Source organism: Canis lupus, chromosome 16, assembly GCF_011100685.1.
Source record: "Canis lupus familiaris isolate Mischka breed German Shepherd chromosome 16, alternate assembly UU_Cfam_GSD_1.0, whole genome shotgun sequence".
NCBI lineage: Eukaryota > Metazoa > Chordata > Mammalia > Carnivora > Canidae > Canis > Canis lupus.
In genome coordinates, this window is record NC_049237.1 from 8,764,040 (window position 1) to 8,777,089 (window position 13,050).

The following is a 13,050-nucleotide window of genomic DNA, read 5'->3' on the forward strand; positions in this document are numbered from 1 at the left end:
TATGAGACACCTCTACCTCCTGTGGGCATGAACCTTGTGTCTAAGTGCCAGGTCTTTTATACCAAAGCCTTATTTGTTTGCTAAATTGATTTTTTTTTTTTTTTCAGTTCAGGGACTCAAGGTTCCCTGAGAGATTGCTTCAGATTCCGAAACTTGCAAAAATGTTCTGAGAACATTCTACTGCTGCTAGGTACCAGAAGGTGCTACATGCATGATATCCAAATGAGGTTATTTGGTGCAGCGCTGGCATGTGATTAGGCTGGGGAATGCAGCACAGAAGTCAGAAATATATATGGGAGCTAATAAATAATAAAAATGACACTCATTTCAGTTGGAAAAGGATGAATTTCCAGATGGAACACTACCATCTGAGAAAAAAAAAAGAGTGAATGCCTCCTAACTTTAGCTTCAAATAAATTCCCAATGTATTAAATATATAATTTTTAAATGAAATTTAAAAAACACTAGAAAAATGAAAGTTAAAAATATATTTTTTGAGTAAGATCCAAAATGTAGAAACCATGAAAATTGATTAAACTCAACAATAAAAAGAAAACAAATGTTTTCTGATTGAAAAACTTCACAATAAACCAAGTTAAACAATATACTGGAGAAAATATTTGCAATGTATATGGATGTAATGGGCTATTTTCTTTAATATATATAAAGAGCTTCTACAACTAAATTGGGAAAAGATCACTAATCCAACAGAAAAGTGGCAAAGTGGCAAAGAATTCTTCAGAATGCAAAATGCAATGGATTTCAAGCATATGAAAAGATATCCAAGCTTGCTCATAATTTAAAAAGTACAAATCAAAGCTACCATCAAGTGGTAAAGATTTAAAATCATGACCACCACATTTTAATGGCAATCACATGCTCCTTCAGTCACAGCATGAGTCCCAAGGTGTATTTATATTCCTTCCCAAACCCTAAAAGAACAGTATCAACATAATCATCATACATTTGTGATTGGATATAAACAAGATGGAGATTATTTTCCCTTCCAATTTGTAATTGACTTTATAACCCAGTGGATGACAAGTGGCTAAGGGTCCAAGAAGGGAGTCAGTTTTACTTGTTCCTATATACTGTTTGTACTTTCTGAATTATATACAATATGCATTCTTACCTACTTGCAACTGAATATTCTAATGAGAATATATGAGATCATTGAACAAATCTGGCTTGATAAAGGGATACAGGAATGAGGGGCCACTAATCAAATGGAGGGGCAGAGATGATGAATGCCAAGGGGCATGAAAATCAAATTCAACAAGAGGAAACTACGTTTATACTAGAAATCAAGGTCAAAGTGATGTGAGGGAAAAAGAGGTGGGATGAGACCAAATAAAAGAACAGCTATAGAACTATCACTTAAAAGAGAGAAGGGTAAAGAAGCTTTGGATAGGAGCCTTTAGGAGCCACAAATGAGCTGAACTTAGGTGCCATTAGTATTTATAAGTAATTCATAGTAATATGGGGCACCTGGGTGGCTCAGTCGGTTGAGTGTCTGCCTTCTGCTCAGGTCATGATCTCAGGGTCCTGGGATTGAACCCCACATCAGGCTCCCTGCTCAGCAGGGAGTCTGTTTCTTCCTCTGCACCTCCCCCACCCCCACTCCTGTTTGTTCTCTCTCTCTCAAATAAATAAATAAAATCTTTTTTAAAAAAGTAATTAATAGTAATAGCTTGTCATCCACTGGATTATAAAGTCAATTACAAATTGGAAGGGAAAATAATCTCCATCCTGTTTATACCCAATCACAAATGTATGATGATTATGTTGATACTGTTCTTTTAGGGTTTGGGGAGGAATATAAATCCACCTTGGGGCTCACGCTCAGAGTGAAGGAGCCAACCCGTAATCATTAATTGACGGCATGTTCTCTAAAGCAGTAAAGCCTTGCATTTTTTTCCTATTATGTTGTCAAGGGTACTACTGTGCAATTCAAAAGAGTTCAAATCAAGTATTGTGAATAAAAACTGGATAGGTATGCATGCCAGTCCATCTGCTTTACATTCAAGTTCAAAGGAGGCAGAGACGACATGTGTAGTTTTATCTGCACAGCGCGTGGCAAAGCAGGCTCCATAATTAGATACTTGGTAAAGACATTTTGTTCTCAGTGGCGGTGGTGGTGGTAGTGGTAACAATAAACAGTGATGCTGTCAACCCTTCTTGGCAGAAAGCTTCTCTAGCAGTATCTTCCCCATAGCAGTGAGTGGGAGGGAAAATGGATAAGGAGCTGATCTCCAGTTTGGGGACCCAAACTCTGATTGGGTTGCTAATGATAACAACCAGATAATAAGCATAATGATCCCCATATTTGGCTTTCAGGTCCAGAGCAAAGAGGAGATCCTCTCTGTTTCTCTGTCCATGTTTCTCCCAATGTGCAGTAGTGTCCTGTCACCTAACAACCCAGTGCGTCTCTTTATGGCATCAACAGTGTGGGGCTTCCTTTGCCAAATGGTGAATCAATCAGTCTATCATTTGAATTTTTAAGAGGGCCAATCTGGTCTTGATTATATTTTCTAAGTCTAAAAATTACTATAACTTACATGGAATCACTGTAAAAGAAGGGTCTTTTACCGAATGTAGTTTATCCTTGACATTCCCAACCAGCAAAAAGATTTTGCGAAAATTTAAGTAACAAAATAATTTGGGGGGGCTAAAAAGGACCTTAAATATAAGCTCATCCATCCCTTTCATTTTAAAAGGTGAGCACACTGAGTCACGTCAAGATTACAGAGCCTAGTCAACTCTTTGCCCCACCACCGTTTTGCCTCCAAATTCAGGAATGGACATGTTCAAAAAGAAGTTGGTGTTTTATGGTTCATCTTTTTTTCTAAAGCAGAAAAAAGTTGACAGTTTTGTATGAAGAAATTATGCCATCACCTTTCTTATTCCCCCCTTTTCACCAGAGGTGGGAACAAAAAGTGAAGATGATACTGCAATTTCTATCTCTAAAACCTCATTTGAAATCATTCCCTTTGATTTACGTTTTCTTGAAATGAAAAGAATAAATGGTGTTAACTTAAAGTTGGGGGGAAAAGTTGATTGGACATCTTGTTGTCAAGGAAACTAATTCTCTCTCTTCCTCCTCCCCCCCATACATTCATGCATACCACACCACCCACCAGTTAATACAGTGCCCTTTAAACTCTTCATCTGACATTCTAAAATTATTTTAAAATACCCAAGTGTTTTACTCTGAAAAATCAGTACAAGAAGTACTCAAGGGAACAGATTCCTAGAATTCAAACTTAGCCTTTTTCCTAATTCTAGGGAAGCTACTGTCATTCTGAGTCAGTGCTGTGTCTCAGCAATGTATGGGACAGTCTCCAAGGTCAGTGTCAAGTCAACCACAGAATGAGACCATTGGAAAAAAAGAACTGGAATGAGAACTTTTAAAAAGCAATAGAGCAGCACAAAAGTAAGACAGGTAAATGGGTCAATCCCTTGAGCCTTTATTAAGTATCTATCATGCTCAAAGTAAGAAGCTATGCACTTAAAAAAAAAAAAAAAAAAAAAAGCAAAGACCAAGCTGAAAGAAATCTTAGAGGATTAAGTAGAGTTGCTCATTATTGAAAGATATACACCACCTCCCTGCTCTTCCATCAGAGGAATACGCCTCCCTGCCCCATCGATGTCAGGCTTGGCCAATGACTCACTTCGGCCTCACTGTGGGCAGAGTGTGCTTCCTGTCCTGATTTTGAATCTGGGCATATAACTTGGTTTGGCCAATGGGATGTTAGCAGACATGATGCAGCAGAAACTTAAGATGTTGTTGCACTGTTAGGTTTGCTCTCTTGAACATTTGCCTTCACATTGAGAAGAGCCTTTCCTGGTTGCTCGCTATTCCAAGAAGGATGAGAGGTATATGGAGCAGAGCCCTAGTTGAGCCTGCCCTAAATGAGCTACCTGCCCAGAGGACCAATGGATGCACCAGAAAGCACAGCTGAGTTGAGCCAAGTGTAGCTTAGATTAATCAATATCAGCCACCTCTTAGGCACATGATAAATAATAATTTTTTAAGTCCCTGTGTTTTCGATTGGCTTGTTATGCATCAATAAAAACTAATACAGAGATCATCTAGTATGACAATTTATTACTTTTGCAGGATCATATAACTAAACAGCAACGAGAGCAACTAGGCCAAAACTGTGGGACCATTTCCATAGAATACAAGTCAATCTTTTGAAAATCATCACTGGGAGAATAAGTTTAACGGATCCACTGGATAGAAGGGTTCATAGACCACTGGACCCCATTAGCATGTACTTTAGGAACACAACAGAAGTTTATTGCACCTAAAACAGTGAACACAGACCTGGTGGTCTGGAGAAGAGCTGCTAAAAATCTCCCAGTGGCTGAGGAGGAGCGATACAAGAACAGACTAAAACAATTAGGACTCCAGTGGAGAAAGACACATGTTGAGAATCAATATGATTTAAGTCTGTCAAATCTTGAATAGAATAAATGCTCTTAACATATGTTTGTTCACCAGATTCTGAAAAATTTTTTTTAAGAAGGAGCATTCTCGGGTATAAAAAAGAAAAATTCGGGCAGCCCCGGTGGCGCAGCGGTTTGGCGCCGCCTGCGGGCCGGGGTGTGATCCTGGAGACCCGGGATCGAGTCCCACATCGGGCTTCCTGCATGGAGCCTGCTTCTCCCTCTGCCTGTGTCTCTGCTTCTCTCTCGCTCTCTCTGAATGAATAAATAAATAAATCTTAAAAAAAAAAAAAAAGAAAAATTCAAGAAAAAAAGAGGGGCTCTATTACTCTACATGGCTGAGAACTAGGGTGACCCTATGTTCCAATATATCCAGGACAGTCTTCACATCCACTGTTGTCCTGGGGTGATTGTTAATAGCACGGTGTATTGTATTGGATGGTAGATTATATGGTCAGATAGCTGACGGGATGTTTTATCCACAGAGTTGGTTTAGGTAAGTTCATGAGAAAAGACCAGTCACATCTTGTTCTCAAGGCAAACTAGACTAGAACTAGACTAGTTCTCAAGTGTCTGATTGCAGTAGTGGTGAGAAATGGTCAAGGCATCTAGGGATTGACCTAACTAGTCGGGGTCTTAAAGGCTGAGAGGTCATGTTATTTCAGCCTCCCATGGGGGCCCCCTTTGAGCAACCCTGAGGCCTCCTCCTGGAGCCTCATCTATACAGCGAGGCTCTCTCTTTATGGATCCTCAAAAGATCTAAACACATGCCACATCCCCATTCTGGTTATTACTTCCTTATCAGAACATGCAGAAATCAAGATAAATGGTAGAAGAGTAGAGTTCACTCTTACCCACACAGAGGTCCATATAGCTTTCTGAGCTCCATTTGGCTTTCCCAGAAACCCTGTGGAAAACATAGCACCATCGTAAGAAAAAGATTAAACAAAATATCAAGTATTCAAATTTATTCAAGAAAAAGTCTGGAACTGTGAGAACACAATTACATAAACAAAAAAGAATTCAAGTTCTATTGCTTTCAAGTATTTTGAACTATTAGAATAAACAAGTAGCTTTAAAAAATATATTGCCAAGGAAAAATCTTGGTCAACTCTGCTTTAATGGATAGAAGGAGATCATCTGTACTTCGAGTATTTGTGTGTAATTGCTGTTAAAATATTTGAAAACTGTTTGCTTTCTCAACTATGTTAACATTCCCCTCTACAATTTGGTTTATATTATTATTAATTTTGGCAAAGCCTCTTTTGACAGTCACTATATGTGTAAATGCCTGCTGAATCTATCCAAATTATCACAAATTCTGAATTATCATGATCCAAGTTAAATTTTTAACTGAAAACAACATAGTCAAAACATAAGAACCTTAGAGTAACTTTATATAGGACAAAACATTAGACACATTTTGTAGTGGGAAACAAGTATACCTAGAGATATGCGTGGGGTGGAAGGTCAGAAAATGCTACACCCTTTGTGCTATAGGGCTGGAGTAATGTAGTGGGGATGGAGTGTGTGTACAGATATAGATGGAGGAAATGTAGGGAGGGATGAAAGGTTGAAGACTGCTAGATCTCTGTGTTGTGGGAATGCAGTACATGGGAGACATCTGAGGGGCAGGAAAGAGGAGAGAGTAGGGGGGCATTGGAAGAGGTGGATGTCCTTAATGGAAATACATCCCATTCTTATTACATCTACTTTCACAGTCTAAGTTTGCCATATATCAAGGAAAGCTTATATGAATATAAAAATAGTCACTGAAATTACTATGTTCTACAAAGAACTTGGCAAGGTTTGTACATACAAGGATGACGAGCTGAAAAGGAGCATATGTGGAAATTAACCAGAGGCAGGAGCACCATGTTCTCTTCATATGGACAGTTCTACTATTTTTCCTCAAAATGTTAATATTGAATTACTCAACTGAATGCAACTGATCATTCCCCCTACCCCAGGACTATGTGAAATCCATTTACTTTAAATTTCCTATCCAGTGTGTTCTCTTTTGACACTTAGAAATTTTCTCACATTTGCCTCGGGAACTCACAGGAAGCCTTGGTGGGGTTGCTGTTTGTGGGCTTAATGTTGTGAACACACCACCCCAGAGATGGAGGTGAGGAAAAGGTATTTAAAACACTAGGAAGACAGCAACAACAACAATGAAGAGGGAAAAGAGTGTTGGACAGAAAGGAAGAGAAAAGAAACTGAGGAAGAAGGAAACGAAACCCCTAACATTGTTATCTGTGTCATGCTGAGGGCCAGCCTTTCTGATGGTGGGGGTGGGGAAATCCTAGAGAGATGTTGACCAGACATGACCAGGAATGGCCCACTTAGCCCTTCTAGTCTCTATTTAGCTCAGTAGTTCTTCACACGCAGGATCTGTTGGCTCCTGATGTTGGGTCTGGTGGCTGCAACACCATGAGTTCACAGAATAAGCCATCTGGCTTCTGAGAAAACCCAATGAAGGAAAACAAAATACTCTTAGAAGATAGAGTGCTGGGCCTCTATCTACAAATGCCTACAGGACCTTTCCACTTGCATGTCCCTCTGGCCAATCAAAGCTATCTCCCCAGACCAGCTGCCCTCTCTACCTTCTATTTCTGTCAACTCATGGCCATTCTCCCTGTGAACCTAGCTCAACATTTTGCGATGCTTTGGCTCATTTGCCTTGAATTCTCTATACTAAATTAGTTTCAGGAGCTACTAAGTTTGCCCCCAATGTCCTCATTTCACCCTCACCCTGGGCCAAGTCCTCACCACTTCCCCTAGACTTCTTTTTTTTTTTTTTAAGATTTTTATTTATTTATTCATGAAAGACACACAGAGAGAAAGGCAGATACATAGGCAGAGGGAGAAGCAGGCTCCAGGCAGGGAGCCTGATGTGGGGCTCGATCCTGAGACCATGGATCATGCCCTGAGCCAGGGGCAGGTGCTCAACCGCTGAGCCACCCAGGTGTCCCTCACCTAGACTTCTTAAACTAAATCTTCACTCCAACAGGGTACCTTCTACTTCAGGGTCCCTCTCTTGCTCAAAAGGAATAGTAGGCTGGCCTTTCTAGACTGCCAGCTATCCAGCCTGTTGCTCTCTCACATAGGTGCTTGTCCTAGTCCTCCCCCATCCTTGGCTTCCAGTCAGTCCAGGCTGCTCACCAAGCTGTGCCCTATTTCTCATTTAAATGCAGTCATGCACATTGTTGCTCCCCACCTGGTTTGTGTTTATTGCTCCTGCCAGACCTCCTTCTCCAGGAAGTCCTCCAGGGTGATTCTAACCCTGACAAATCTCCCTCTCCTCTGAAGGACATCACAGCTACCATCTCTCTCACCTAATCTAGTGCAGGGCACATCCCATCTGGTGCCGAATATTGTAATTTCATGTGCACACTTGAGGGCATAATAACTTCTACTTCTTCCACATCCCAGGGCCTGGCATGTCTAGATACTCAGCCAGTGGGTTTTGGGGTGAATGGATGGATGGATGGATGGATGGATGGATGGATGGCAGGACTCAACACATGTTGATGGGTGATAAGCGATGGATCATTGTCATCACATGAGAATTCATTGAAGCAGGGGAGGGCTCACCACACAGCGCCCACAGTGTAGGTGACCTACATGGAAGCAGTGCTTCATGGGTTAAGCTGCCATGGGCTCAGTGGATCTTATGCTTGAAGACAATGGAAGACTGTTCTTACCTGGCAAAAAAATGGCAAGTTTCCAATAAAGGGAGAAGGCTTGGGATGTCTGATGCCCAACTTCTCCAACCTTGAAAATGCTGCTGTGGAGTACCTGAGGGGAAAAGCAAACCTTAAAAACCAAAAAATTGGAGTTTTCATTCATACACTGAATTATCGAGTTCACCTCAAGGACAGGTGGAAGTAGTGGTTTCCAGTTGACAGTGTCTAAGGACCAATGAGATACAGGGGCAGAGGTGAGTGAGTGGAATAGACCTCAGGAAATGCCTCCTGATCCAGTGACAGGCTGGAGATTGAGGATTCCTAAAATCCACAGGTGGAAGACACCTTAGTGATGCTGTAGTCTAAATGTCCATTCCCCACCTTAAATTTCCATCAATACACTCATTGTTTTTAAAAAATATACCTCTCCCCAGTTCAGTTCCTTTGCTTCTGCATTGACCATGAACAATAATCAGAAGGCAAGGCAAAAGAAAAAAGTCACAATGGCAAAAATAAGTCCCCTGTGCAATTTGTGTTTTGCTAGTCAAAACTGACCCCTGCACATAATTTGTCCCTCATCACATTCCGTGGCCTAATCGAGAAAAAACAAAATAGGGAGGGAGAGAACACACCATGGAGACAAGACCTCATCACCAACTGCTTATAACCTCTTCATGTCTTTGTTTTCATGGCCTGAAACCATATGGGAAGCATATTTTCTTAACCAAAAACCAGGAAGCGTGGCCCGACAGATTTCTGTGCCACTTTCCAGGAGAAAGCAGCAGTCTGAGAAGTGCAGTGTAGCTGTCAAAACATTGGAATTACTAGGATGTTCCACCAGTTTATGGGAACAGAGGGATAACACAGTTAAAGTCAGAGCTGGCTTAGAAAAACCTGGACATATGGCTGTAATCCCTAATCAGCCAGCCAATTAGGTCAAAAGTTCAGTTAGTTCAGAAAAATTAATGAGTCAAACTGGGTGTTTAGCATCATGCAGAGATCAGCCAAATCTCAATTTAGGAGCAAGGAAAAATATAGAGCATATCATTACAGCCAAGCTTCCTAGGAGTACTAGAATTTAGATGAGCAAAATGCTGCTCTAAAAATCACACACTTATCATTGGAAAGATGGAATGTTCGTCATAGTCTTTGATCTTTCCCTTTCCCACGTATGGTCCAATAAGGAGCACTTCAAATAAGAACTTGTCATCGAATATTCAAATATTCAGGGAAAGGACAACACGACCAAAGTGTTGGTTTGTGTTATTCTGAGCAATGGGTCTACTTTTATAAAGTCGTCACAAGGGAGAACCAAGAATGGGAAGGAAGTTTCCACCATCTGACTGCTTTACTGGGTTTGAATAAAATTCCCAGGACATCACACGTAAGCCCATGTTCAAGTGTGGTTACAAACCGCACTCAAGATCCATGTGTGAATTACACGGATTAGTCTTACCAACATTCCTCTTCATTAGTGTGTGTCCCAAAGGTCAACAGCATAGTGTGTACAAGTTATTCATTCAAGTAGACTGATATTTTAAATAACTCCCCTCACACCTAAGAGGAACCTAGACCAAAGAAGACTTACCAGTCCATTTAAGATTTTCCTCAACATCCTTGAATCTGGGTTTCTGGGTTCATTTCTTCATCAATTTTTTTGTGAATTATTTTCTAAATGTGATCTCTAATGGATGGAAAGAAATATGTAGATCTTGGGCCACATAATTACATCTTAATTTTGTAATTAGATGTCTTGATTGTCTAATTAAAGGACAAGAAGTCTGTGCCTAATTACATGTGCTAATTATTATGCAAGTCCATGCCCTAATTATGTAACTCCACTTACAAAAACACTGCTTGTGTGTGTCTGCACAAAATTCAGACATTTTCAAACATATGGCATCAGCAGAGAATGTTCTGGACACAACCATAAACTTCACTTTGCAACCAGTACTCAAGTATAGAACTCAAGCATCTTCATATGAGAAGTGGCCAAAAGTTGCCATCAGTAACCAGAGTCCTTGCACCAAAATCAACAGGGAAAGATCACTGCCACCAGACTTCCAGGCAAAATTGTAAAATGGGTTCCATTTGTCTTGCTCCCACTTCCTTCTCTGCACTCGTGTTTCGTACTCCCTGGTCCCAATGTTCTCATGCTGCCCTCCGTCTGTCTCAAAAAGGCTCTTTGGATAACCCATGGACTCCGGGTGTTATGGGTTGAATCATGTCACCCCCAAAAAGGATCAGTTGAAGTCCTAACCCCTAGCACCTTAGAATATGATCTTATTTAGAGAGGGTGGTTGCTAATGTGATTAGTTGAGGTCATACTAGAGTGGATTCCTAATCCTTATGACTGGTGTCCTTATAAAAGGATGGCCACATGAAGACCTGGAGACATAGGGAAAATCCCATGTGATAGCAAAGGCAGAGAATGGAGTCACACAGCTGCACCAAAGATGGTCAGCAAACCACCAGAAGCTAGGAAGAAGCCAGGAAGGATTCTCCCCTACGGTTTCAGAAGGCGCACAGCCGTGCAAAAACCATAATTTCAGACTTCTAGCTTCCAGAGCTATGAGACAGCAAATTTCTGGCATTTTAAGCCCAGTTTGTGGTACTTTGTTATGGCAGTCCCTAGGAAACTGATACACCGAGAATACCCGTGGATGAGTTTTAGAGACGCAATGAAAAAAGATTTTTCAAAAATTTCCTCCTGCTTCTTTAAAAATTGTCATTGCAGAAGAAATTTCTTTTTTATGTCAATTTATGCCATTAAGTCTTGTGCCATCAAAAAAAAAATGCAAAAAAGGCAGGCCTCAGATGCTACCACAAAAAGCAGATAATATGCAACCATCACACAGCCACCACTGTATTGTGATATTTAGAATATTCCCATCTCTTTGATGGGAATTAATGGAAATATCCCTTAACTATGATTATGGACATCTATCATTATTTACCTTAGGGATACTTGAGTTGGAAAATGACATCAGAAAATACATGTAGTAGCTTCAGGTAGCCTCCTTTGGTTTCATTTCACAACTAAAGTGGTTGTTTCTTGCTACAACACGCACATTCCTGCAGTAGCCAGTGGTATGCCTTATACTGCCCGTCCTCAAAATAAATTGAACCATATGGATCATTTTCAAAGTAAGATTCAATGTTTAAAGCCTAGAAATTCTCCAATATTTCCTTTTCCCCAAGACAAAGCCCTTTCTTGATAGAGTCAACAAAAGTGGTCAGCCTACTGGTTAGCCAAAGAAGCTACTTGTGATAAGTGGGGAGGATAGTTTGATGAATCATTCATTAAAGAGATAGTCGAGTTGATTGAGGTTTCATGCAAGAGAAGACAGACAAATGATGGTCCACCCTCCAAGATTTCCCTCAATACATATCCTAAGCAGCTATAGAGGAAATGGTTTCTCTGCTATATGCTTCTGGAAACAACCAACTCCTTGGTTCATCCATTGTGTTCTCATCAATGCTATCAAAGAATTTCTCCTTGGTGGGATTCAGAGGCTGTTGATGTTTTTGAAATGCTGAAAGATCCCTTTGGCAAATAGCACATGTCCTGGAATAAAAATCATGATTCTCCAGTGAAGCCAGGTAAACCTCCTGTCCTGCTCTTTGGAGAAGAAAGCCCTTTGTCATGGTTATTCTATGCTTGCAACATGCATGACCATCAATTCCATTAAAAACTGTGGCCACATCGGAAATGTTTTAGAAACAAGGCATTAAATAGTTACCTTCTCAAAAGATTTTAAGACACGGGAGCAGAATGTGAGGTTGGCTAGCTTTGACAAAAATGTGGGCAAAAAACCTACAATTATTGGAGACAACACCTACTTTCATTTTATTCTAATTCTTTCTAGTTTTTTCTCTGAAGATTGTTTCTATTTTTGAGATTACATTCTCTATAATGTGTTTCTATTTCTATTTCTCTGTATTTCTACTATTTTCTTTTAATATAAGGGAAAATCTCCATGTCATTAATCCTTTATGAATATGATTTTAATGGTTGTATAATATTCCTCTTGAGGATGTATCATAATAAACTAAACTATTCCTTTTGTTAAATATTTAGAGTGTTGGGGATCCCTGGGTGGCGAAGCGGTTTGGCACCTGCTTTTGGCCCAGGGCGCGATCCTGGAGACCCGGGATCGAATCCCACGTCGGGCTCCCGGTGCATGGAGCCTGCTTCTCCCTCTGCCTGTGTCTCTGCCTCTCTCTCTCTCTCTCTCTCTCTCTCTCTGTGACTATCATAAATAAAAAAATTAAAAAAAATATTTAGAGTGTTCTTATTTTTTAGCTAATTTAAGTTATGTTACTGTAGTGAATATCTCTGTACATCAAGCTTTTCCAGCACTTTATGTATGGAGCTTTCCCAGATCTGAAATCCATGGGTCACTGGATTCAAACATTGGTACACAAGGCTATCCAGAAAGCTTGTCCCAGCAAGTCTCACTGTCAGTGTATCCATTTCACCACAGGCTCTCATAAATTTTTTTCTAATTTTGTAGACACATCAGTGTACTTTGATCTCCTCATTTCTTTCATTATTTGAGAAAGAACATTTTGCCATCTCTTTTTCTCTAATTTAAAAAATATTTCCCAACTTTGAAATTATTCTTTCTTTCCCCCCCTAATTTCTACCATAGCTTATCTAGGTGGCAGGCATAATTTGTGCCACACCGACTGGTTAAATAATTAATCGGAAACTGAACAGTCATTGATAAGTGACTGCAGGCTGACTCCAAGCACACATTTAGGCAGGGAGAGGAAGATAAGCAGACGAATTTTGAATAGTTTTTATTTAGAAAATAACTCACTACAGCCTTGTTAGTTGATTTTAAATTCTATTTCTTTCTCCTTCCTTTGCCCCATTAATACTACAGAAACTGTAAGCCTAGGA

At 40.2% G+C, this 13,050-nt stretch overlaps 1 protein-coding gene across 3 annotated transcripts in view; it reads right to left on the reverse strand.

The window, feature by feature from the left end:
* The window catches only part of TBXAS1 (thromboxane A synthase 1), a 161,786-nt gene that overhangs the window by 109,647 nt on the left and 39,089 nt on the right, over positions 1 to 13,050 (reverse strand). For all 3 annotated transcript variants that reach the window (XM_038559412.1, XM_038559413.1, XM_038559411.1), the window contains 2 exons: positions 8,160 to 8,253; positions 5,307 to 5,359 (listed from right to left, as the gene is read on the reverse strand). In XM_038559412.1, coding sequence (XP_038415340.1) covers positions 5,307 to 5,359; positions 8,160 to 8,253 — 147 coding nt within the window. The remainder of the gene's footprint in view (positions 1 to 5,306; positions 5,360 to 8,159; positions 8,254 to 13,050) is intronic.